The 21,955-nt window shown below is 53.8% G+C and overlaps 1 protein-coding gene and 1 long non-coding RNA gene across 7 annotated transcripts in view; one reads left to right on the forward strand and one right to left on the reverse strand.

Moving 5' to 3' along the window:
• The window catches only part of MACROD1 (mono-ADP ribosylhydrolase 1), a 169,782-nt gene extending 152,735 nt beyond the window's left edge, over positions 1-17,047 (reverse strand). For all 5 annotated transcript variants that reach the window (XM_030811035.1, XM_030811036.1, XM_030811037.1 and 2 more), the window contains exons 1-3: positions 16,614-17,047; positions 1,558-1,659; positions 160-276 (exon numbers count right to left, since the gene is read on the reverse strand). In XM_030811035.1, coding sequence (XP_030666895.1) covers positions 160-276; positions 1,558-1,659; positions 16,614-16,911 — 517 coding nt within the window. In that variant the 5' untranslated portion in view covers positions 16,912-17,047. The remainder of the gene's footprint in view (positions 1-159; positions 277-1,557; positions 1,660-16,613) is intronic.
• A 350-nt stretch (positions 17,048-17,397) lies between these two features.
• LOC115834769 lies at positions 17,398-21,597 on the forward strand. 2 transcript variants are annotated; one of them, XR_004029684.1, is made up of 3 exons: positions 17,398-17,507; positions 18,692-18,855; positions 21,520-21,597. It is a non-coding gene; the product is annotated as an uncharacterized LOC115834769 (long non-coding RNA). The 2 variants fall into 2 exon arrangements; XR_004029683.1 differs by having other exon boundaries at positions 17,398-17,494.
• Positions 21,598-21,955: the final 358 nt, after the last annotated feature.

A 21,955-nucleotide genomic window follows, 5' to 3' on the forward strand; every position in this document is an offset into this window, starting at 1 on the left:
GTGGCCGACGCGTTGGGCTGCCATGGCGCCAGCAGGCCGTCCTCGCCAGCAACCCGAGCCTCACTGGAGCCAGGTGGCGTCCACCCAGGCCTGGCACAGCAGAGCAGAGCAAAGGTAACAGGGCGGCCACCAGGTCTCTGGTTCAGGCCAGCCACTCACCGGCATTGACGATGGCGTCCACCTCCAGCTTGGTGATGTCGCTGCGGAGCAGGGAGATCTTCTCGTTGAGCTGCTTGTCCTTTTTATACCTGGGCTCCTCCACCTTCACAGCCACCCCTGGAACAAGGAAGGGCCGGGGAGGTCACAGAGAGGCTGCCCACAGCAGAGGGACCCATCCAGGGCCCAGGGGCCAGGGCCTTCCCTATCGACCTCCCTCCACCTCCAGAGGCAGCCTGCAGCACCATGACTGCTGACCCAGTACCAGGAACCCATGCTGACAAGCACCTACTGTGTGCTAAAATCACGCGGGGACTCCTTGCATCTTCACAGCAAGGCCACCAGCAGGTACAGTGCCAATATCATCCATCCCATTTCACAGAGGTAGAAACTGGGATTAGTTGGGTCAAGGACTTGCCCAGGGTTACGGGTCACCAGGCCTGCTGTCTCACCAACACACCCCACTGTAAGCAATCAAATCGCAGCTTCAAACCCCAGCTCCCCACAAGCAAGTAATCTCGGGCAGGTGGCTCACCTAACCTAGGGCTCTGTTTCCTACCATATAATGGGGATAAAAATTGTACTTGTGTTAATAATTGAATGAGATGGCCAGGCGCAGTGGCTCATGCCTGTAATTCCAGCACTTTGGGAGGCCGTGGCGGGCAGATGACTTGAGGTCAGGAGTTTGAGACCAGCCTGGCCAACATGGTGAAACCCCATCTCTACTAAAAATACAAAAATTATCCAGGCGTGGTGGTGCATGTCTGTAATCCCAGCTACTCAGGAGGCTGAGGCAGGAGAATCGCTTGAACCCAGGAAGCAGAGGTTGCAGTAGGCCGAGATCACACCACTGCACTCCAGTCTCAGCGACAGAGTGAGACTCCATCTCAAAAACTAAAATAAATAAATAAATAAATAAATAAATAAATAAATAAATATATAAATAATTGAATGAGGTGGCCGGGCTCGGTGGCTCATGCCTGTAATCCCAGCACTTTGGGAGGCCGAGGTGGGCAGATCACTTGAGGTCAGGAGTTCAAGACCAGCCTGGACAACATGGTAAAACCCTGTCTCTACTGAAAATACAAAATTAGCCTGGCGTGGTGGCACATGCCTGTAATCCCAGCTACTCGGGAGGCTGAGGCAGGAGAATACTTGAACCCGGGAGGCGGAGGTTGCAGTGAGCCAAGATCGCGCCATTGCACTCCAGCCTGTGCAAAAAGAGTGAAACTCCATCTCAAAAAATAAAATCAAATAATTGAATGAGGTGATACACGCAGAGCACCTGCCTGCAGCAAGCACTCGATACACGCCCCTGGACTTGCTCTTCTTGTCTACACGATTCTCCCAAGCCACGGGTCTGGAGCCTGCCCACCAGGGCCTCCCCCGAGCAGGGCCTACCTTTTGCCATCTCCTTCCATGTCGGGATCTTCTTCAGCCTGACAAAGTCCTTGCAGAAGTAATGTTCCTCCCGCTGCTTGTCACTCAGGCCCTTCAGAAAGGCTGCAGAGGCAGGAAGGAGGGTCAGGGTGGGGGCAGAGGAACGGGCCCAGGGCTTGCACCCCCACATCTCCCTTCTTGCCTCATCCAAGAATGCAAACCAGCCCTTCCTGTCCATCCTTCCCTGGGCACACAGGGCAGGCATGCTGGGGGAGCCTCAGAGGCCCCTAGAACATCTTGTCCTGCTCTCTTTGTTCAGCGAGGGAAACTGAGGTCTGGGGAGGCTGAGGGACTGGCTCAGGCATCGCAGACCTGGGTTGCGATGAATTCAGCTCTGCCACTTTCCAGCAGCGTCCACATCTCTCTGGGTCCCCCGTTTCTCCCTGATTAGAACGGGGGTGAAGATGTCCCCTGCGGAACAGCTCCGAGCTTCCTCCCACACACTAAGGCCAAGCTGGTTGGCAGCACTCAGCCAGTGACATTATCCATCAGTCCCACTGCCAGTCAGTTCTGCCCTCACTGTCACTGCATGCAGGCAGCGGGACAGTTGTCCTCCTCCAGGAGCTGCAGGACCAAGCGGACCTGGCACCTGTCCCCAACATCCCCCCGGCAGCGGCTGAGGGCTCCCAGCATGACCAATGGGGCTGGAATCATTCCCATTTTACAGATGAGGAAACCAGGGCTCAGGGAGGTTGGGAGGCGACCCTCACACAGCAGGGACTTGAGTGAGGAGCCAGGCACCCCCCACCCGCTCACAGACTCTGGGTCCACCCTGGCCGCCTCCTCTTGCCTGGGCACTGTCCCATGGGCTCCGCCTTCCCTTGGGGGTGGCACCAGGCACAGAAACCTGGAACCCGTCTCAGAAGGGCCCGCCCCGACCGCGCCGGGCCAGGCTCGCAGCTCGCGGGCTCCCCCTGCTGGCCAGAGGCCGCCTGCACACCCAGGCTCTCAGCCCAGCCTGGCACCCTGGACCACAGGCTCCCGGGATGGGGCAGCCCCCACGGCAAACAGTAAAGGCTACAATTGAGAGACTCAAAAAGCATCAAAAAGTATGTAGAGGCGGGAGAGCAATTAGAGGAGGTGGTGAGAAAGGAAGGATTGCAGCCTGGAAGCTTCTATGCACATGGCGGTGAGGGGGACAGGTAGGTCCCTCCACAAATGCTCAGGGAGGTTGGGAGGCCACCCTCACACAGCAGGGTGTTTTCCCGGCCAGAGTCACTTCATCATCCAGGCCTCCATCTCCTCATCTAACCACTGCTGGCAGTGGTGATATGGTGATAGCCCGGGGATGCCAAGAGCATTAGATGACAGAACTCATGCAAGCGGCCCAGTCCAGAGTCCCTGCTGGATGCAAAGGTGGGGTCACCACAAAAGGCTAGGCCCACCCCTGGTCAGCCCCAACTGCTGCTCAAGCCAGAGCCACCTCTCCTGGCAGCCACTTCTGCCCCCTCTTCCATAAACATGTTTGGGCACAAGTAGGTCCTGCATTCAGTGCCAGGGATGCACTGAGCGGGCTGACCTGGCACTGGCCCTCATGAATCTACAACCCAGCCAGGGAGAAGAAGCTGGTCCAGGCACTTTAGTCAAGCAATTCCAATTCTGAGACGCGCTATGAGACACTCAGGGGCTGGCAGAGGAGTTCCCTGGGGAACCTGACCAGGCAGGGCGGCAGGGGAGGCTCAAGGGAGACTCGGAAGAGGCGTGGGAAGTAGCCAGGGCTGGAAAGGGTGTTTGGCAGCAGGAACAGCACGTACCAGGTCGCAGGAGAATAAAATTATTTGTGGGGTGACAGAGGTGGGGAACTGACTTCATCCCAGGGGCACTATAACCAGATTGAAAATGCTTTCACCTGGCCAGGCGCAGTGGCTCACGCCTGTAATCCCAGCACTTTGGGAGGCCGAGGCGGGCAGATCACCTGAGGTCAGGAGTTCGAGAACAGCCTGGCCAACATAGTGAAACACCGTCTCTACTAAAATTACAAAAAATAGCTGGGAATGGTTGTGGACACCTGTAATCCCAGCTACTCAGGAGGCTGAGGCAGGAGAATCACTTGAACCCGGGAGGTGGAGGTTGCAGTGAGCTGAGATCATGCCACTGCACTCCAGCCTAGGCAACACAGCAAGACTCTGCCAAAAAAAGAGGGTACCATGTGCCTTCTTTCTCTTTTTTTTTTTTCTTTTGAGACAGAGTCTTGCTTTGTCGCCCAGGCTAGAGTCCAGGGCATGATCTCGACTCACTGCAACCTCCCCTCCCGGGATTCTCCTGCCTCAGCCTCCCAAGTAGCCGGGACTACAGGCGCATGCCACCACATCTGGCTAATTTTTTGCATTTTTAGTAGAGACGGGGTTTCAACGTGTTAGCTAGGATGGTCTTGATCTCCTGACCTCGTGATCTGCCCACCTCAGCCTCCCAAAGTGCTGGGATTACAGGTGTGAGCCACTGCGCCCGGCTGCCATGTGCCTTCTTTCTAAGGGGCCTCTGCTGGCCCCTCCATCACTAGAGTCCCTCACTTCTCACAGCCCATTCCCTGCCCCCCTCTTTTCAAGAGGCCAGCCTCCCTGCTGGGCACGTGACCCCAGCAGGACCTGAGGAGCAGGCCAGGGGCTCCCATCTGAAGACTCCTTTGTGTGGGGGTAGGGGACGCTGGCATCTGAAAGGAGCATTCCCAAGCCTCTGCTGTCCTCTTCTGTATAATGAGGCTGTGGGAAGCTACCTCCTGCATTTCACAGGAAGTGGACCGGGCTAGCCTGGCACGTGACAAAGGGCTGAGCTGCTGGCAGCCGGTACCACCTACTGAGGGCAAAGAACAGGCCAGGGAGGAGAGGCCACTCCATCTGGGCTCTGCACCTCTCATTGGCAGCTCGAATGCCGATAAGTCAGTTAATAAATATTTATCAAGCATCCTCACCTTCACCAAGGTGAGGTCCTGGAGTCTGACCAAGAAGAGGGGAGGCCAGGAAAGCTTCAGGGAGGAAGTGATCCCAATTTCTCTGGTTGGTCCCAGGGGCTGTAAATCACTGGAGGAAATCTCACCACCAAGCAGAAAGCTGCCTCTAAATTTTTCACCTACCCCATGGGGGCTCTGTCAGCCTGGCCACTCAGCTGCTGCTTTGGCAGTGGACCCCACCTTCCCCCCTCTCCCCAGCTGCCCCCACTCCTCCTCCAGCTGCTGTCCTCTCCCACCGAGCCGGGCACCTCCACCACCTGCCCGCACCTTGTCCTCCCTCCCTCAGGTCACTGGGCATGAAGGTCCCTCCTGCCAGCACTGCCACCTGCCAGGCCCACCTCCCAGAGGACTCACTGCTGCAGGTACCCCTCCACCAGGCTGTCCTGCCTGCCCTCAAATAATACCCATCCCCTCCCTCGACGCCCGCGTTCCACGCCCCTGCAGCTGCCCCCTCCTCCGCTGTGTCCACTTCCTCCCTCCCATGCTCCCTTCAGTCCACGCAGTCTGGTCCCTCCCTCCAACAAGGTCAAGGTCAAGGTCACCACACCCCATACCATGGCCCCTCCTGCCTTCCCTGTGGACAGGATGTGTCCTTGCTGCTTTCCTCCCTAGGTCTTCTAATCAGTTGCACAGATTCAAAACCCTCTTTAAGCGAGCAACCTCCGGGGCTGTCCCTCCACTCTCTTCTGAGCCTCTGACCCCCACAGCGCCTGCCTGCTCTCATTCCCCAAAGCCCAGGCATGCAAAACAGAATATTGGACTCTTTCCCCCAAAACATCATTTTTTTTGTTCCTCCATTCTTCCCCCTTCTTTGCTCGGGGCCCGGCACCAGGGGTCCCTCCCTTTCCATCCTCTTCCTCCCTACGTCCCATCCAGCCACAGCCCTGTTGGATTGATCCCCGTGACACCCTAGAAACCAAGCCTTCCTCTCACCCCCCAGGGCCGAGCCTTCCTCATGGCTCCCTAGATCCCAACAGACACTCCCAACTCCCAGCTGATCCCCGTGAGCATCTCATCCCCATCTGTTCTTGACCAGCAGCCATGGATCCTGGGAACATAAATCAGGTGACATCCCCCTCTCTGTTCAAAACTGCATTCAAACGCCAGTCCTCTGGCCTCTCTCCCACCTCACTCCCAATGCTGCCTTCCCCACTACACCAGTTCCCCAAACAGCCAGGCTGCTTCCTGCCCCAGGCCCTTTGTACCTGCTGTGCTCTGTAGGATATGGGATAGTTTGCTTTTGTTTACATTTATTCCTTTATTTTTATTTTTATTTTTTTTTTTGAGATGGAGTCTCACTCTGTCACCCAGGCTGGAGTGCAGTGGCACAATCTTGGCTCACTGCAACCTGCACTCCTGGATTCAAGCGATTCTCCTGCCTCGGCCTCCCTAGTAGCTGGGATTACATGCGTGCGCCACCACGCCCAACTAATTTTTGTATTTTAATAGAGATGGGGTTTCACCATGTTGGCCAGGCTGGACTTGAACTCCTGACCTCAAGCAATCCACCCGTGTCAGCCTCCCGAAATGCTGGGATTACAGGCGTGAGCCACGGTGCCCGGCCCCCTTTCTTGATCTTGGCCATTTTGACCTGTAGGTTCCATAGGGGATCTGTTGTGTTTGCCATCAGATTCCCACCACCTGGCATGGTGCGTGGGCACCTGAGGGTGGCTGAGGGGTGTGCTGAGGAATAAATGAGCCAAGACCAAAGGTTGAGGGCGAGTTTGCTAAGAACAGAGTCTTCCAGGCAGAGGGAACAGTATGTGCAAAAGCCCAGAGGTAAGAGGGAACCAGAGATGATCCTCTAGTTAAAAAAGAAAAAAAAAAAGAGAGAGCATTTGGGTGGAGAAAGTGAGGCCAGTCGGTCTCTCCAGGTCTGCCTCCCCGTCTGAGGATGGACAGATGCTGGTGGCAGCCGGCCTAGACCCAGGCTGCGCCTTCTCTTCTGTTATAGGTTCCGCCAGGTTTGGGCTCATGACCTCCCAACATCATGCTCAGTTTGGAGCCTTGGTTTTCCCATCTCTAGAATAGGGACAAGGCAGACCTTCCCTTGCTAACACCCAGGCTTGCTGGGAGGGTCAAAGAGAAGGTGGCTGTGCGCTGCAAAGTGCGGTCTACACGCCAGACGCACTCACTCCTTCCTGGCGGCTAAATAATGCCCAAATAGAACAAAGCAAACAGGACAAAATTGTGGAGAACTCTTTTTTCCAACATGGGGACACAGCAGCCGGAGGAGCTTTTCTAATTATTTGGGTCCCCAGCACTTGGGGAGGCCAAGGCAGGCCAATCACCTGAGCCCAGGAGTTCAAGACCAGCCAGGACAACATGGAGCAACCCCATCTCTACCAAAAAATACAAAAAACCAGCTGAGTGGCCGGGCATGGTGGCTCACACCTGTAATCCCAGCACTTTGGGAGGACGAGACGGGTGGATCACCTGACGTCAGGAGTTTGAGACCAGCCTGGCCAACATGGTGAAACCCTGTCTCTACTAAAAATACAAAATTAGCTGGGTGTGGTGGCACATGCCTGTAATCCTAGCTACTCAGGGGGCTGAGGCAGGAGAATCGCTTGAACCTGGGAGGCGGAGGTTGCGGTGAGCCAAGATCACACCATTGCACCCCAGCCTGGGCAACAAGAGCAAAACTCCATCTCAAAAAAAAAAAAAAAAAAAAAAATCAGCTGAGCGTGGTGGACATGTGCCTGTAGTCTCAACTGCCTGGGAGGCTGAGGCAGGAGGATTGCTTCAGCCTGGGAGGTCAAGGCTGCAGTGAGCTGTGATTGTGCCACTGCACTCCAGACTGCGCAACAGAGCGAGACCTTGTCTCTAAATAAATAATTTGAGTCCCCATATTTGTCACCTTGCGCAACTGTGACCTCCCCACTGTGAGGCCTTGGCATGCCACTCTGTGAGCACTCCCAGATGGCTGGACCTGTGGCCAGAAAGTCAGGTACCCACAGTGATGCTGGTGGGACTGGTGGGCTGGGACCCGGACAGACCCCAGAGGCCTTGCTGAAGTGTCTCTGGCTGGGCAGGCCCTGGGAATCCCATGGAACTAGACCAGGGTGACCAGAGACACCTCAGGTGCCCCAGCAGGTATCATCTGGCAGATGCCACCACCTTGTTCTAGAGAAGAGGCAGAGTGACCTGCCCCTGGTCACACACAAGTGAGAGGAACCTGGGCTTGCTCCCACACTGTCCTCCCTAAGCATGGTGGCCTGGCCTGAGTGACCCACAGCCCACACAGCCCCTTCTCTCCAGCAAAGTCCACAGGATGGCTCCACTTCCCAGAGACAGCATGCTGGCTCTGCCACCTGCCGGCTGGGCGCCGACCTTGAGGACATCTGTCAGCCTGTCCCTTCTAGTCTATGGACCCAAGTGCATACCTCAGAAGGCCAGCATGCCAGACAGCATGTGTGTCCTCACCACCAGAACAAGGCTGTGGCCTGGCTGATCCCCAAAGAGCTACACACTACACTGGTTTCTGATTTATGGAGAAAGAAAAGGCCAACCACGCCCATTCAGCATCTCACCTCCGTGCCCTCTATCGGCAATCCTCGCCCGCCAGGCCCCTCTTCATTCCCCCTGGAGGAGAAACAGGGGCCTTAAGCCAGGAACATGCCCCACGCATTTCTGTGTTTTTGTTTTTTATTTTTTTGAGACAGAGTCTCACTCTGTCACCCAGGCTGGAGTGCAGTGGCGCGATCTCGACTCACTGCAACCTCCGCCTCCTGGGTTCAAGCGATTCTCATGCCTCAGCCTCCTGAGTAGCTGGGATTACAGGCATGCACCACCATGCCCAGCTAATTTTTTGTATTTTTAGTAGAGACAGGGTTTCACGATGTTGCCCAGGCTGGTTCTGAACTCCTGACCTCAGATGATCCACCCGCCTCAGCCTCCGAAAGTGCTGGGATTACAGGCGTGAGCCACCGCGCCCGGCCTTGCCCCATGAATTTCTAACATTTCCCACCTCCTCCTGTAAGAAGGACAAATGCAGACTTAAAGCACAAGTGAGTTTTATTTTATTTTTTATAAAAGATGTAAAACATGCATTTTCATTTTCTTTCATTTTTGAAGAGGCGAGAGTACTTCACAGCTCAGTGAGACAGGTGTTGTAAAAAGATGTCCGCAGTAAATTTTGATGGAGAGGCCTGACCCTGGACGAAGCTTCCAGCGGCTCCCAGGCACGAAAGCCGAGCAGGAGGAAGCAGGCTCCGCCAGAACCATAAAGTGCAGCAGGCGAACGAGAATTCAATGATGTGTTTTAAGAAGTATCTTTATGGCACTTTGCAAGATGGTGTTCAGAGAGGTGAGGGCAGGCTGGGGTGCCAAGGCGGGGCTCCTCTCAGAGAGAATGCCAGGTGGGCAGGGCTGATGAAGGCTGAGCTCCCAGAATGTGGCGGCATTTAGACTCAGTGGCAGGGGCATTAATCACCTGCGCTCACCAGCCCGCAAGAGCAGGGTCTTGTCAAAGTCCACAGAGCACGCAGCACCTTGGAGCCCCTCTCCTCTCCCCTGCCCCCTTGTCTCTGCCCACACCAGGGCACTGGCAAGGCTGTGTCCCCAGAAGACAGGTGGGAGAAGCCCCCCGACTCCCGGGGTACCTGGAAAATTTGCCAGTGCTGCAGTCAAATCAGATAAGCCATCCACTCTGGATGAAATCCCAGGGGGCTGAAATTAGCCCTGGCTTCTGCACAGTGTGGTGTCAGGCTGGAGCGTAGCAGCCCCACCTTGAGTCACCAAGGAGAGGATGGCTTAGGCTGTGCAGGCTCGGGGCCCCAGCATGTGAGACAAGCCTACAAGAGCCCAGTGTCACCACAGCCAGCACAGAGCAGAGAGGAGACAGGCCTGAGGGCCTGAGGGGTGACAAGGAAGGGGGGCTGCTGGGACCCATTCTGGGCCATGGTATATAAAATGGTTTCTTTTCTTTCCTTTTTTTATTTTATTTTTAGGAGAGACAAGGTCTTGATATGTTGCCCAGGCTGGTCTCGAACTCCTCGGCTCTAGCAATCCTCCCACCTTGGCCCCTAAAGTGCCGGGATTACCGGCGTGAGCCACTACGCCTGGCCCAAAGTGGTTTCTAATGTGATCCCAGCACAACCTCCAAGCAGGTGCCATTGGTCCCATTTTATAGATGAGGAAACTGAGGCTTGGAGAGTGAGGAAGCAGCAGCACATCTCCACATCTGACGACAACAATGTCCCTGCTCTTTGTGGCTCACAGCTCTGCCTGCAGGGGGTTTTGGAACAAGGACCCAAAGCCAGGTCCCTCCTGTGATGACACAGAGCCAGATACTGACAAGGGCCCAACCGTAAGTCCCTCATGCCCAACTGCCTTTACAGTGAGGGTGTTTCCATGATCTTCTGATGAAAAGGCACTCCCGGGGGGATAACGAAGTGCCTCAAAACTGAGGGTATTAAATGAGAGAAAGTAGGGCGGGCACAGTGACTCATGCCTGTAATCCCAGCACTTTGGGAGGCTGAGGTGGGTGGATTGCTTGAGCTCATGAGTTCAAGACCAGCCTGGCCAACATTGCAAAACCCCGTCTCTACAAAAAATAGAAAAATTAGGCCGGGTGCAGGGGCTCACGCCTGTAATGCCAGCACTTTGGGAGGCTGAGGCAGGTGGATCACGAGGTCAGGAGTTCGAGACCAGCCTGAACAACATGGTGAAACCCTGTCTCTACTAAAAATACAAAAATTAGCCAGTGTGGTGGCACAGGCCTGTAATCTCAGCTACTCAGGAGGCTGAGGCAGGAGAATCGCTTGAACCCAGGAGGTGGAGGTTGCAGTGAGCCGAGATTGCACCATTGCACTCCAGCCTGGGTGACAGAGAGAGACTCCGTCTCAGAAAAAATAATAATAACACAAAAATTAGCCGGTGTGGTGGCACACACCTGTAATACCAGCTACTCGGGAGGCTGAGGTGGGAGGATTGCTGGAGTCTGGGTGGCGGAGGCTGCAGTGAGCCAAGATACCACCACTGCACTCCAGCCTGGGCAACAAAGTGAGACCCTGTCTCAAATAAATAAACAGGCCAGGCGTGGTGGCTCACTCCTGTAATCCCAGCACTTCGGGAGGCCGAGGTGGGCGGATCACCTGAGGTCAGGAGTTCGAGACCAGCCTGACCAACATGGAGAAATTCCGTCTCTACTAAAAATACAAAATTAGCTGGGCATGGTGGCGCATGCCTGTAATCCCAGCTACGCGGGAGGCTGAGGCAGAAGAATTGCCTGAACCCAGGAGGCAGAGGTTGCGGTGAGCTGAGATCGCGCCACTGCACTCCAGCCTGGGCGACAAGAGCGAAACTTGGTCTCAAAAAATAAATAAATAAATAAATAAAAATAAATAAACTAGAGAAAGTAACTCCTGGCTAGTAAAATCAGACACTGCTGAAGTGTCCCCAAAAGACTGAAAGTCTCCCAGCCAGGAAGATCCAGCCTGAAGGTATGTACATACCTAGAGGGAGAATGGGCCCATGGAAATGAGCATCAGCTTGGAGGTAAAGAAAAGGAGTGTCCAGGGGCAAGCTGAATTTGGCCATCAGCTTGGAGGACAAGCTGGGCCATGGGCTGGGCATCCTTACATGGGTCCACAGCAGGCACTCAGCACTGCATATAGATGGAAATACCGAGCAAATGCCCTGGGAAGGGGATCCTTGTGGGTGGGCTGACCCTTCTCAAGCAGGGAAGCTTGCTTGCCTTGCCCAGGGCGAGGCTTCCAAAATCACTCCACCAGCCCTGGATGAGATCGCATGTTCTGAGCAATCCTAAGATTACAATTTGGCTTCCATGAGGCTTTCCCATAGGGAAAGGAGGCTCTGCTCAGGCACACCCCTGAGTTTTCAGACCCACTGCCATTATATTTCCCCACCACAAACTGCACATATGCCTTCTGACGTATACATCAGTCTCTTGTGAGTTTGGTTACTGTGTGCCAGGCTTTGAGAGAGGATCCATTCAGGCAGACAAGTATTTGGAGACCTATCTAGGTACAGCCCTGAAATGAGAGCACATGTCCATCAAAGACATGGAGAGAATGTTCAGGAAGCCAGGCACAGTGGCACACATCTGTAATCTCAGCGCTTAGCACTTTTGCAGGCGGAGGTGGGAGGATCACTTGAGCCCAGGAGTTCGAGACCAGGCTGGGGCAACATAACGAGACCCTGTCTCTGCAAAACATTTTTAAAAGCATTAGCCAGGCATGGTGGCACATGCCTATAGTCCCAGCTACTAAGGAGGCTGAGGTGGGAGGATGGTTTGAGCCCAGAAGTTGGAGGCTGCAGTGAGCTGTGATTGCACCACTGCACTCCAGCCTGGGCGACAGAATGAGACCCTGTCTAAAGAAAAAAAAAAAAAAAAAACATTCAGCACAGCTTTATTCATAAGAAACCCAAATGCCTATCAACAAAAGACTGGGGGCCGGGATGGTGGCTCACGCTTGTAATCCCAGCACTTTGGGAGGCCGAGGCAGGTAGACCACCTGAGGTCAGTATTTTGAGACCAGCCTGGCCAACATGGTGAAACTCCGTCTCTATTAAAATACAAAAATTAGCCAGGCGTGGTGGCAGGTGCCTATAATCCCAGCAACTCGGGAGGCTGAGGCAGGAGAATCGCTTGAACCCAGGAAGCGGAGGTTGCAATGAGCCAGGATCGTGCCACTACACTCCAGCCTGGGCGACAGAGCAAGACTCCACCTCAAAAAACAAAACCAAACAAAACAACAAAAGAGTGGGAAACAAGCTGTGGTACATTCGTATGCTGGAACACTATACAGCAATGAAAAAGAGCGAACCATTGCCACATACAATAACGTGGATGAACTGGCTGGATATTGAGTAAAAGGAGCCAGACTTCAAGAAGAGACAAAACGAACAGATATCACAAGAGTGATTAGCTCCAGACAGTACCAAGTGAAAAGAGGCGACTTCTGGCGTGATGGCAATGCTCTATCTTTTGATCCAAGTAGTGGCTGCACAGTTGCATATGCTGTGCACTGAAGATCTCTACACTTGCAGCACTTGACTGTCACATGTAACTTGGCTAAAAGTGTGATTTGAATTAACGATGAAAAGTGTAGCGGTCTTCAAGGGCCACGGCTCAGACCCTAATCAAAGGCAGAGTCCAGCTGGGGCAGCCCCCCAGATCTCCCATAATGTGACGGCTTAAAAAATACACTTGGCCAGGCACAGTGGCTCACACCTGTAATGCCAGCATTTTGGGAGGCTGAGGTGGGCGGATCACTTGAGGCCAGGAGTTTGAGACCAGCCTGGGCAACATGGTCAGACCCAGTCTCTACAATAAAGTTTTTAAAACATTAGCAGCCCATGGCTCACGCCTGTAACCTCAGCACATTGGGAGGCTGAGGTGAGTAGATCGCTTGAGCTTAGGAGTTTGAGACCAGCCTGGGCAACATGTCAAAACTCTCTCTACAAAAAATACAAAAAATTAGCTGGGCGTGGTAGCATACGCCTGCAGTTCCAGCTACTCGGAAGACTGAGGTGGGAGGATCGCTTGAGCCCAGGAGGTTGAGGATGCAGTGAGCTGAGATCTCACAACTGCACTCCAGCGTGGGCAACAGACCTTGTCTCAAAAGAAAAAAAAATTAGTTGCACATGGTGATGCGCGCCTGTACTTCCAACTACTCAGGTGGCTGAGGCAGGAGGATCGCTGAGCCCAGGAGTTTAAGGGTGCAGCTAGCTATGATTACACCACTGCACTTCAGCCTGAGCAACAGAGCGAGACCCTGTCTCAAAAAAAATTTTAATTCATTTTAAAAATTTTGGCCAGGCACAGTGGCTCACGCCTGTAATCCCAGCACTTTGGGAGGCTGAGATGGGCAGATCACGAGGTCAGGAGATCGAGACCATCCTGGCTAACACAGTGAAACCCTGTCTCTACTAACAAATACAAAAAATTAGCTGGGCGTGGTGACGGGCACCTGTAATCCCAGCTATTCTGGAGGCTGAGGCAGGAGAATGGCGTGAACCCGGGAGGAGGAGCTTGCAATGAACCGAGGTCACACCACTGGACTCCAGCCTGGGCGACAGAGCAAGACTCCATCTCAAAAAAAAAAAAAAAAAAAATTAATAAAATTGGCCAGGCCCAGTGGCTCATGCCTGTAACCCCAGCACTCTGGGAGGCCGAGACGGGCAGATCACGAGGTCCAGAGATCAAGACAATCCTGGCTAACACGGTGAAATCCTATCTCTACCAAAAACACAAAAAAATTAGCCGGGCATGATGGCACGCGCCTATAATCCCAGCTACTGGGGAGGCTGAGGCAGGAAAATCGCTTGAACCCTGGAGGCGGAAGTTGCAGTGAGCTGAGATCATACCACTGCACTCCGGCCTGGGCAACAGAACGAATCTTCATCTCAAAAAAAAAACAAAAAAAAAAACCAACCAAACAAACAAACAAACAAAAAATTAGCCGGGTATGGTGGCGGGTGCCTGTAATCCCAGCTACTCAGGAGGCTGAGGCAGGAGAATCACTTGAACCTGGGAGGCAGAGGTTGCAGTGACATCACACCACTGCACTCCAGCCTGGACAAAAAGAGTGAAACTCTGTTTTAAAAAAAAAAAATTTTAAGAAAACAAAAACACACCTTCAAATTCTTTGAGATTCTTTCTTTCAAGAGGTAGAGCCTAATTTCCCTCTCCTGGAGTATGGCCAGACTCCCTGACTCGATTCTGACCCCGAGAATAAAGCAGGAGAGACTTTGAAGACGAGGTTACAAAGAAGGCACTGTGGCTCCATCGGGGTCTCCTCACGATCCCTCTCGTGGAGCACATGCTCTGGGGGAAAGGCTTAGGACATCTATCCCGTGTGAGACACTCAAGCAGCCCCATGGAGAGGCCCCAAAGTGACCAACTGAGGCCTCTCACCAAATGCCATTTTACAGGAGGGAGCTATTTAGGAAGCCCATCCTCCGGCCCTAACCAAGTCCCACGCGGCCTCAGGGGAGGGAGACCCTGAGCTAGAACCACCCAGCTAAGCTTCTCTCAGTTTCCTACCCTCAAGAGATGGAGAGAATGCAGGTTTGCTGTTTTACGCCACTAAGGTTCGGGGTGTTTTGTTACACAGAAATAGATAACTATTGGGAGATCTCCACGTCTCACCCCCAAAAGGGTCCCTCTAACTGTGGCTTCAGTAGCAGGCAGAGCCCCAGACCAGCCCCACTCCTTGGGTCTGGCCCACTGTCACTCAATAACAGGTCTGGAATATCATTCCCCAGCTGGATGCCTCTTCTCAGGCCACCACCCCTGAGACGCCTCCTCTGATCTCCCCAGCTCAGGTGGCCCCATCTGCTATGGTGTCTTCACAGCACTGAGGTTACCCGGCCTTGTCTCAGCTTCTAGAACACATTCTTTACAATAGATGCTTTGTAATCTTCACACCAGATTACAAGCTCCATGAGGGCAGGGCCCTTGCCTATCTGACACGTCTGAGTCCCCAGCCTGACCACCTAGAGGGCGTTCAATAAAAGTTTGCTGCATGATTGGAAATCCCAACTTGAAGCAAAGAGGAAGACCCCAGTGACAACACAGCAGCCCAGGAACCCCAGCCCCATCACAAAGTCCGGCTGCTTTCCTGGCACCAAGGAGTGGGGTTGTGGTGGCTGGATCCTAAAAACAGCGGCAGCGCTTGAGCGGGTGCCTGGGCGCCTTGTCTCCCTAGCTCTTTCCCACCCTCCTGGGTTGCTGTCTTCTGAGAGAGTGCTCAGGGGAGCGGGGGTCTCTGTGGGGACAGTGGCTCCCCCTCCAGGGGTCTCTGCCAGCCCCCAACTCCTCCTGCTGTTCTGGGGCAAGGGAAAAGTGCCTGACAAGTTCTCCATCTGCTCACAGACTAAAGTCGGTGCTTTCAGCCGTCACTTTTAGATCCTGGCGCAGCCCACGCAATTCATGTCAGGAGTAAATCATTTTGATTTCCACCTCTGGTCCCGAGAAAGCCATCTTCTCTTCACCCCTAACACCGCAGGACCCTCCATCCTGCCTGCCCAGCCCGGAGGTCACACCTACTCCACCATGGAGGCCCAGCCAATTAGCCACTTCCCTGCACTTTTGAAAGGAGATCCAGCCGGGAAGAGTCACAGGATCCCAGGAGGCAGGCCCTGAAAGGCAGGGGCAGCTGGGTGCCCGGCAGGGCTATTTGGGGCTCAGCAGCGGCAGCTCGGGTTCTCTCCCTTCCCAGGCCCCGGACTCATGCCCCCTCCAGGAGCAAGAGGAAGTGGTGTGATTCTTGGGGGGTGTCATCAGTTGTCACAGGGACAAGACCCCACCTCTGCCCTGCTCCTCTACCCTCTGTTCCTGGTATGAGCAAACTGCTCACTAGTGGCCAGAGGCCAGCCAGAAGGGGAAAAGGGCGCCAGACCACGTGCCCAGGAAGGCATCAGAGTGCAGGCTTGGGGTGGGGTGGAGGCAGGCCAGGCCAGCCCAGGAAGGTCACTCTGTGGGGTTAGGTGCCCCGCCAGGTGGGACGCCAGCCTCGGAGCTCTTCCCTCAGCCCATTCCCGAGCACTTAAGAACCACACTGTGCAAAGTTTGGAGAGTCCAGGATCATAACCTCCACTTTGCCACCAGCTCCGAGTGACCTTGGGGAATCCAGCTGTGGCACTCGGCCTCAGTTTTCCTCCTGCACAGGGGAGGAAGGTGGTAGGTCCTGCACAATCTCTGGGGTGCCCTGTGACCCATGCCAGTGGGGTAAAGAAGGCCGCCTTCCTCACGCTTCCCCCTGCGTTGACACTTGGACCTGGTCTGGAGTGAATTGTTCTGTGGGGCTGGGAACACGCGGCGGGGCGGGGGGGGCTATGGGAGGCGGCCTTCCTCAAGCTTGCCCCTGCGTGGACACTTGGACCTGGTCTGGAGTGAATTGTTCTGTGGGGCTGGGAACACGCGGGGGGGCGGGGGGGGCTGTGAATGGGGAGGAGGGGTCCGTTCCAGGGCAGATGGGGCCTCAACTTCCCCAGGTCTCTCGGGTGGAAGGGGCTGCTCGCTCGTTGGGGGCTGCCCAGCCGGGAAGTTCCACGTGAGGCCGCCCTCTCCCTCGCGCCCCCTCGTGCTTACACTTACATTTCGCCTCCTTCCAGTCGGTGGAGGTGCTCAGGTCCACCTTCGCCGCCATGGCCAGGGGGGCCCAAGTGCGCACCCCGGCTGTCCGCCCCACCGCCGCCGCCCCCCACGCCCCAACTCCCGCCGAGGTCCGCGCGCGGCGGCCGAACACGCCCAGGAACGCCGGGGGACCGCACGTGCTGCTGCGGGTCCTCGTGGCACCCGCCAAGTGGCCGGGCCGGGGGCGCGGGGGGACCAGCAGCTGCCCCGCCGCGCGCAGCTGTGCCAGGCGGCCGGACAGTCGGCTCTGCAGAGACATGAGCGGGCGGCGCGGGACGGCTCTCCGCCCACTTGGACTCTATTTACGGCGCTCGGGAGTGTCTCTCCCTTATTTACTCTGGGACCGGGTGGCGACTGCCAGCCAGCGGCGACCTGCTCGGAGCCAGCGGGCGGCGCGGCCAGAAAACCCGGGAGCGCCGCTGGGCACCCTGGAACTTGTAGTCCGGGCTGCCGGATGGGCCCACGCATTCGTATACACACGTGCGCGCCCGCCCGGGCTCCCAGTGTCGCGGGTGGAGCCACGCCTGAGCCCTTCCGAGTTCTCCCGTGGCCGCCAGGTGCCTCCCCTCCGCGAGACCTCCGCCGCCTCTAACTTTCTGGTTGGCTGAGCCTCAGCTTCCCCGGCACGGGCTGAAGCCCCCGGGCCTCCCACGCAGCCCCGGGCCCCTCTGCCGCTCGGCTCCGCGGCGGAGCAGGCGCGCCGGCCGCTGCGTATCGAGCTGGGAGAGCCTGGCGCGGCTTCCGCGGTGCCGAGCGTTTTGCAGCCTGGGAGACCCGGGCTTCTCTCCCCATGGGTCAGCAGCGCACCGCCTCCACACCCCAGCCCGCCCTCCTAGGGACAGGTGCGACGAACGGGTAAATCCAGTTTGGGGACTTCTCCCCAGAGCCTCTGCCTCTTAACAGCCCCGGGGCCGAGGCTCAGCTGGAGCAGAATCTAGGACAGCTGGGGAGGGGAGTCGAGGGTGGAAACAGTGGAATTTGGAGGCAGGAAACTTGGGCTTCAAGTGGCATTCAAGGGTGGAAGGATTGGGGTGATGTTTCTGTGTGTGTGTGTGTGTGTGTGTGTGTGTGTGTGTGTGTGTGTGTGTGTGTGTGTGGTTTTTTTGTTTTTCTTTTTGTTTTTGGGGTTTTTGTTTGTTTGTTTTTTAACAAAAATCGGCCGGTCGCGGTGGCTCACGCCTGTAATCCCAGCACTTTGGGAGGCCGAGGCGGGTGGATCACGAGGTCAGGAGTTCGAGGCCTGCCTGGCCAACATGGCGAAACCCCCGTCTCTACTAAAAATACAAAAATTATCCAGGCGTGGTGGTGCATGCCTGTAATTACAGCTACTCGGGAGGCTGAGGCAGGAGAATCACTTGAACCCGGAAGGTGGAGGTTGTGGTGAGCCGAGATCGTGCCATTGCACTCCAGCCTGGGTGACAGAACGAGACTCTGTCTCAAAAAAAAAAATACACGAGGATGGATTTTTAAGTACTTTTATATATTTTTATGTACTATTAATATTATGATAAATATAACGAATACAGGCCGGGCCATTATAATAATATAATGAATGTAATAATGAATAATGAATAGGTGCCTCACACCTGTAATCCCAGCACTTTGGGAGGCTGAGGCAAGAGGATTATCAGAGGCCAGGAGTTCAAGACCAGCCTGGGCAATATAGTGAGACCCCCTCATCTCTACCCGCCCACACACAAAAAAATTACCCTGGTATGGTGGTAGACACTCACCTCTAGTCCCAGCTACTCCGGAGGCTGAGGCAGGCAAACACTTGAGCCCAAGGGTTCAAGGCTGCAGAGAGCCATGATGGCATCACTGCACTACAGCCTGGACAACACAGTGAGACCCTATCTCAAAAGTAATAATAATAATGAATATATTTTAATACCAGGGAGGAACGAGCCAGGTTTCGGAGAAGGTTCTAGTACTAGTGTTGCTGCCCTGGGGTGCCCTAGCCCCTTGAGACTCAAGCTTCTTGAGCTGTCAGCTAGGAACAAGAGAGTCTGGCTGGTTGCAAACCTGCTCCTGTGCTCCAGGCCTCTGGCTCTGAGTGTGGCAACAACACTGGATGGCCGTACAAGGATCCCTGACCTGCCATGGATGCAGATGGAACCACTGGGATGGTGACACGGGCTCAGCCTTGGACTCCAGACATTAAATCCGCCCAAGAGAGGATCAGCATAGACTTGCCAGCAGCAGGGTAGGCAGTCATCATTCCTGGGAGTGAGGGCAAAGGGGAGCCAGAGACCAGGAAGGAAGAGCCCACGGCCCCCAGCATTCCAGGACCACCAGCAAGGCCTGCACCCTCTCCTGAAAACATCAGCAAGGCATGGTTCAGGATGTAGGAGTCAGGCTCCAGGTCACCTCACTAGTTGTGGCCCCTCCAGTAACTCAGAGTAAAAGGACCTTGCTGACTGCAACCACGACAGCCAACACCTACATGCACGAAGTCCCAGCTGTACTGAGCTAAGCCCTCTATGTCCATTCCCACTACCTCCATTAGCCCGTTACATCCTCAGCTCTCACCACCTCCAGGCAGAGAGATGATTGGCCCAAGGTCAAGTCAGGATCCCAGCCCCGACTTGGGTCCAGGTCTGTTTGGTTCCCATCTGTGGTCTGGAAAATGGTTAAGCAGGTGTCACTGATTGGTGAAATGAGGCATGTGGGTGATGCAGTATATTACTTCTCCATTGCTGCTGTACCATTACCGCAAATTCACTGGCTTCAATGACACACATTTAGTATCTTAAAGTTCTGTAGGACAGAAGTCTGATGTGGGTATCACTGGGCTAAAATCAAGGGGAACATGAGGACATGTTCCTTTCTGGAAGCCCTAGCAGAGAGCCTGTATCATTGCCTTTTCTGATTCCCAGAGACCACTCACATTCCTTGGCTTGAGACTTCTTCCTCCATGTTCAAAGCTAGCGCGTTTGCATCTGAGCATTCTTCTGTAGTGGCATTTCCCTCTGATACTCTCCTTCTGCCTCTCTCTTCCATCTTCAGGGACACTTGTGATTACATGGAGCCCACCTAGATAATCTGTGACAATTTCTCTACTTAGCTGACTTGCAACCTTCATTCCCCTTTGCCGTGTAATGTACCATATTTACAGGCTCTAGGATTTAGGATGTGGAATCTTTGGAGGGCCATTATTCTGCCCTGTGCAACCTTCCTGGCAATGTCTAGTGAGGATGATGAGGTAGAGGCAGGGGCCCCAGCCATAAGAAAGTCTTGGTGTTCAGGTGGGGTGCAGTGGCTCACGCCTGTAATCCCAGCACTTTAGAAGGCCGAGGCGGGTAGAACACCTGAGGTCAGGAGTTCGAGACCAGCCTGGCCAACATAGCGAAACCCCGTCTCTACTAAAAATACAAAAAAAAAAAAAAATTAGTTGGGCATGGTGGCACACGTCTGTAGTCCCAGCTACTTCGGAGGCTGAGGCAGGAGAATTGTTTGAACCTGGGAAGCAGAGGTTGCAGTGAGCTGAGATTGTGCCACTGCACTCCAACCTGGGTGACAGAGTGAGACTCCCGCTCAAAAAAAAAAATAATAAAAAAAAATAAGGCAGGTGTAGTGGGTCATACCTGCAGTCCCAAGTACTTGGGAAACTGAAACAAGGAGATCACTTGAGTCCAGGAGCTGGAGGTCAGCCTGGGCAACACAGTGAGACCTTGTCTCTAAAAATAAATAAGTAACATATATTTATTTATTTATTTAGAGACGGAGTCTGGCTCTGTCGCCCAGGCTGGAGTGCAATGGCATGATCTTGGCTCACTGCAACCTCTGTCCCCCAGGTTCAAGGGGCAGCCTCCCAAGTATCTGGGATTACAGGCCTGCGCCACCACGCCCTGCTAATTTTTGTACTTTTAGTAGAGACGAGGTTTCACTATGTTGGTCAGGCTGGTCTCGAATTCCTGACCTCAGATGATTCACCCACCTCGGCCTCCCAAAGTGCTGGAATTACAGGCGTGAGCCACTGTGCCCGGCCAACAAACATGTATTTTAAAAAAAACATTTATATCGTGTTATTCACCTGCTCAGAAATCTCCAAAACCTATGTCCTACACGGCCAGGCTGCTGAAGCACTCTGGACGCCCACTGTGTACCAGCGCTACTGTTTCTTTTTGCTGGGATTCAGCTCTGTTGTCACAAAGATAGTGAAGGTCCCTGCTAACAGCTCTCCGTGGTCTACTGGAGGCCTGGGTCGCATGCGTAAGTGGTCGTGGCCAGGCAGCAGGACTGTGAACATTAGTGAGGAAGGATATCTTCATAGAATTTGAGCTGGACCTTTTGGAAAAAGTAAAATTTTGCCAGGTATGGAAGGTGTGTATGCGTTGGGGGCGTTCCAGGCAGAGAGACCCACAGAAGCAAAGGTGTGGAAGTCTATGGAATGCTGAATCTTCCGCTGGGGCTCTGACTTAGGGTGTTGTCAGTTGAGGATTTTTAATGTTGGAGAGGGGGTTTTGTGCAGAGAAAAGCTACCTACTGCTGCTCGTGTTTAAATTAATACTGTATTTATTAAACATATAAATTTTAAAAACTAGTTTTTCTTAAGCATCCAAGTGCAATTTGTAAATCTAGTTTTCTATGTATAAGCCTACTAATTTTTTTATAAAAGTAGGAACAATTATGTTCACTTATTCTTTAATATTTAATTAACTCATAAGTTCAACAGATTAAATTCTTCTAAAAATTAATGCCAATTACAAACAGGTAATTAAATCCTCTAATAGATTTTAAACTATATTTTACAGACTTAAAGTAGCTGATCCTCTCAAACACCTCAAATTCCCAGCAGAAGAGACTTACAAGGATTTTTTTTTTTTCTTATCACTTAAGCAACTCTTTTTCTTTTTCCTTTTTTCAGAGACAGCGTCTACAGGGTCTGGAGCAATCATGACTCACTACCTTTGACCTCCTGGGCTCAATCGATCCTCCAGCCTCAGCCTCCTGAGCAGCTGGGACTACAAGTGTGTGTCACCACACCCAGCTAATTTTTTTTTTTTTTTTTTTTTTTTAGAGATTGGGTCTCACTGTGTTGCCCAGGCTGGTCTCAAACAACTGGGCTCAAACAATCTTCCTGCTTCAGCTTCCAAGGTGTTAGGGTTACAGGCATGAGCCACTGTGCCCAGCCAAGCAACTCTTATATACTAATAAACTTATAAATGTGGCAAATCAGTTATCTTAAATATTCAATCCTGTTTCCAAACTTAGATCCTCTTAGACTGTCACGGTTATCTACTGCTTTGTAATGAGTCACTGAAAATTTACTGGCTTAACATAACGACAGTTCTAAGTCAGCA

The sequence above is a fragment of the Nomascus leucogenys genome, chromosome 4 (genome assembly GCF_006542625.1).
Source record: "Nomascus leucogenys isolate Asia chromosome 4, Asia_NLE_v1, whole genome shotgun sequence".
NCBI lineage: Eukaryota > Metazoa > Chordata > Mammalia > Primates > Hylobatidae > Nomascus > Nomascus leucogenys.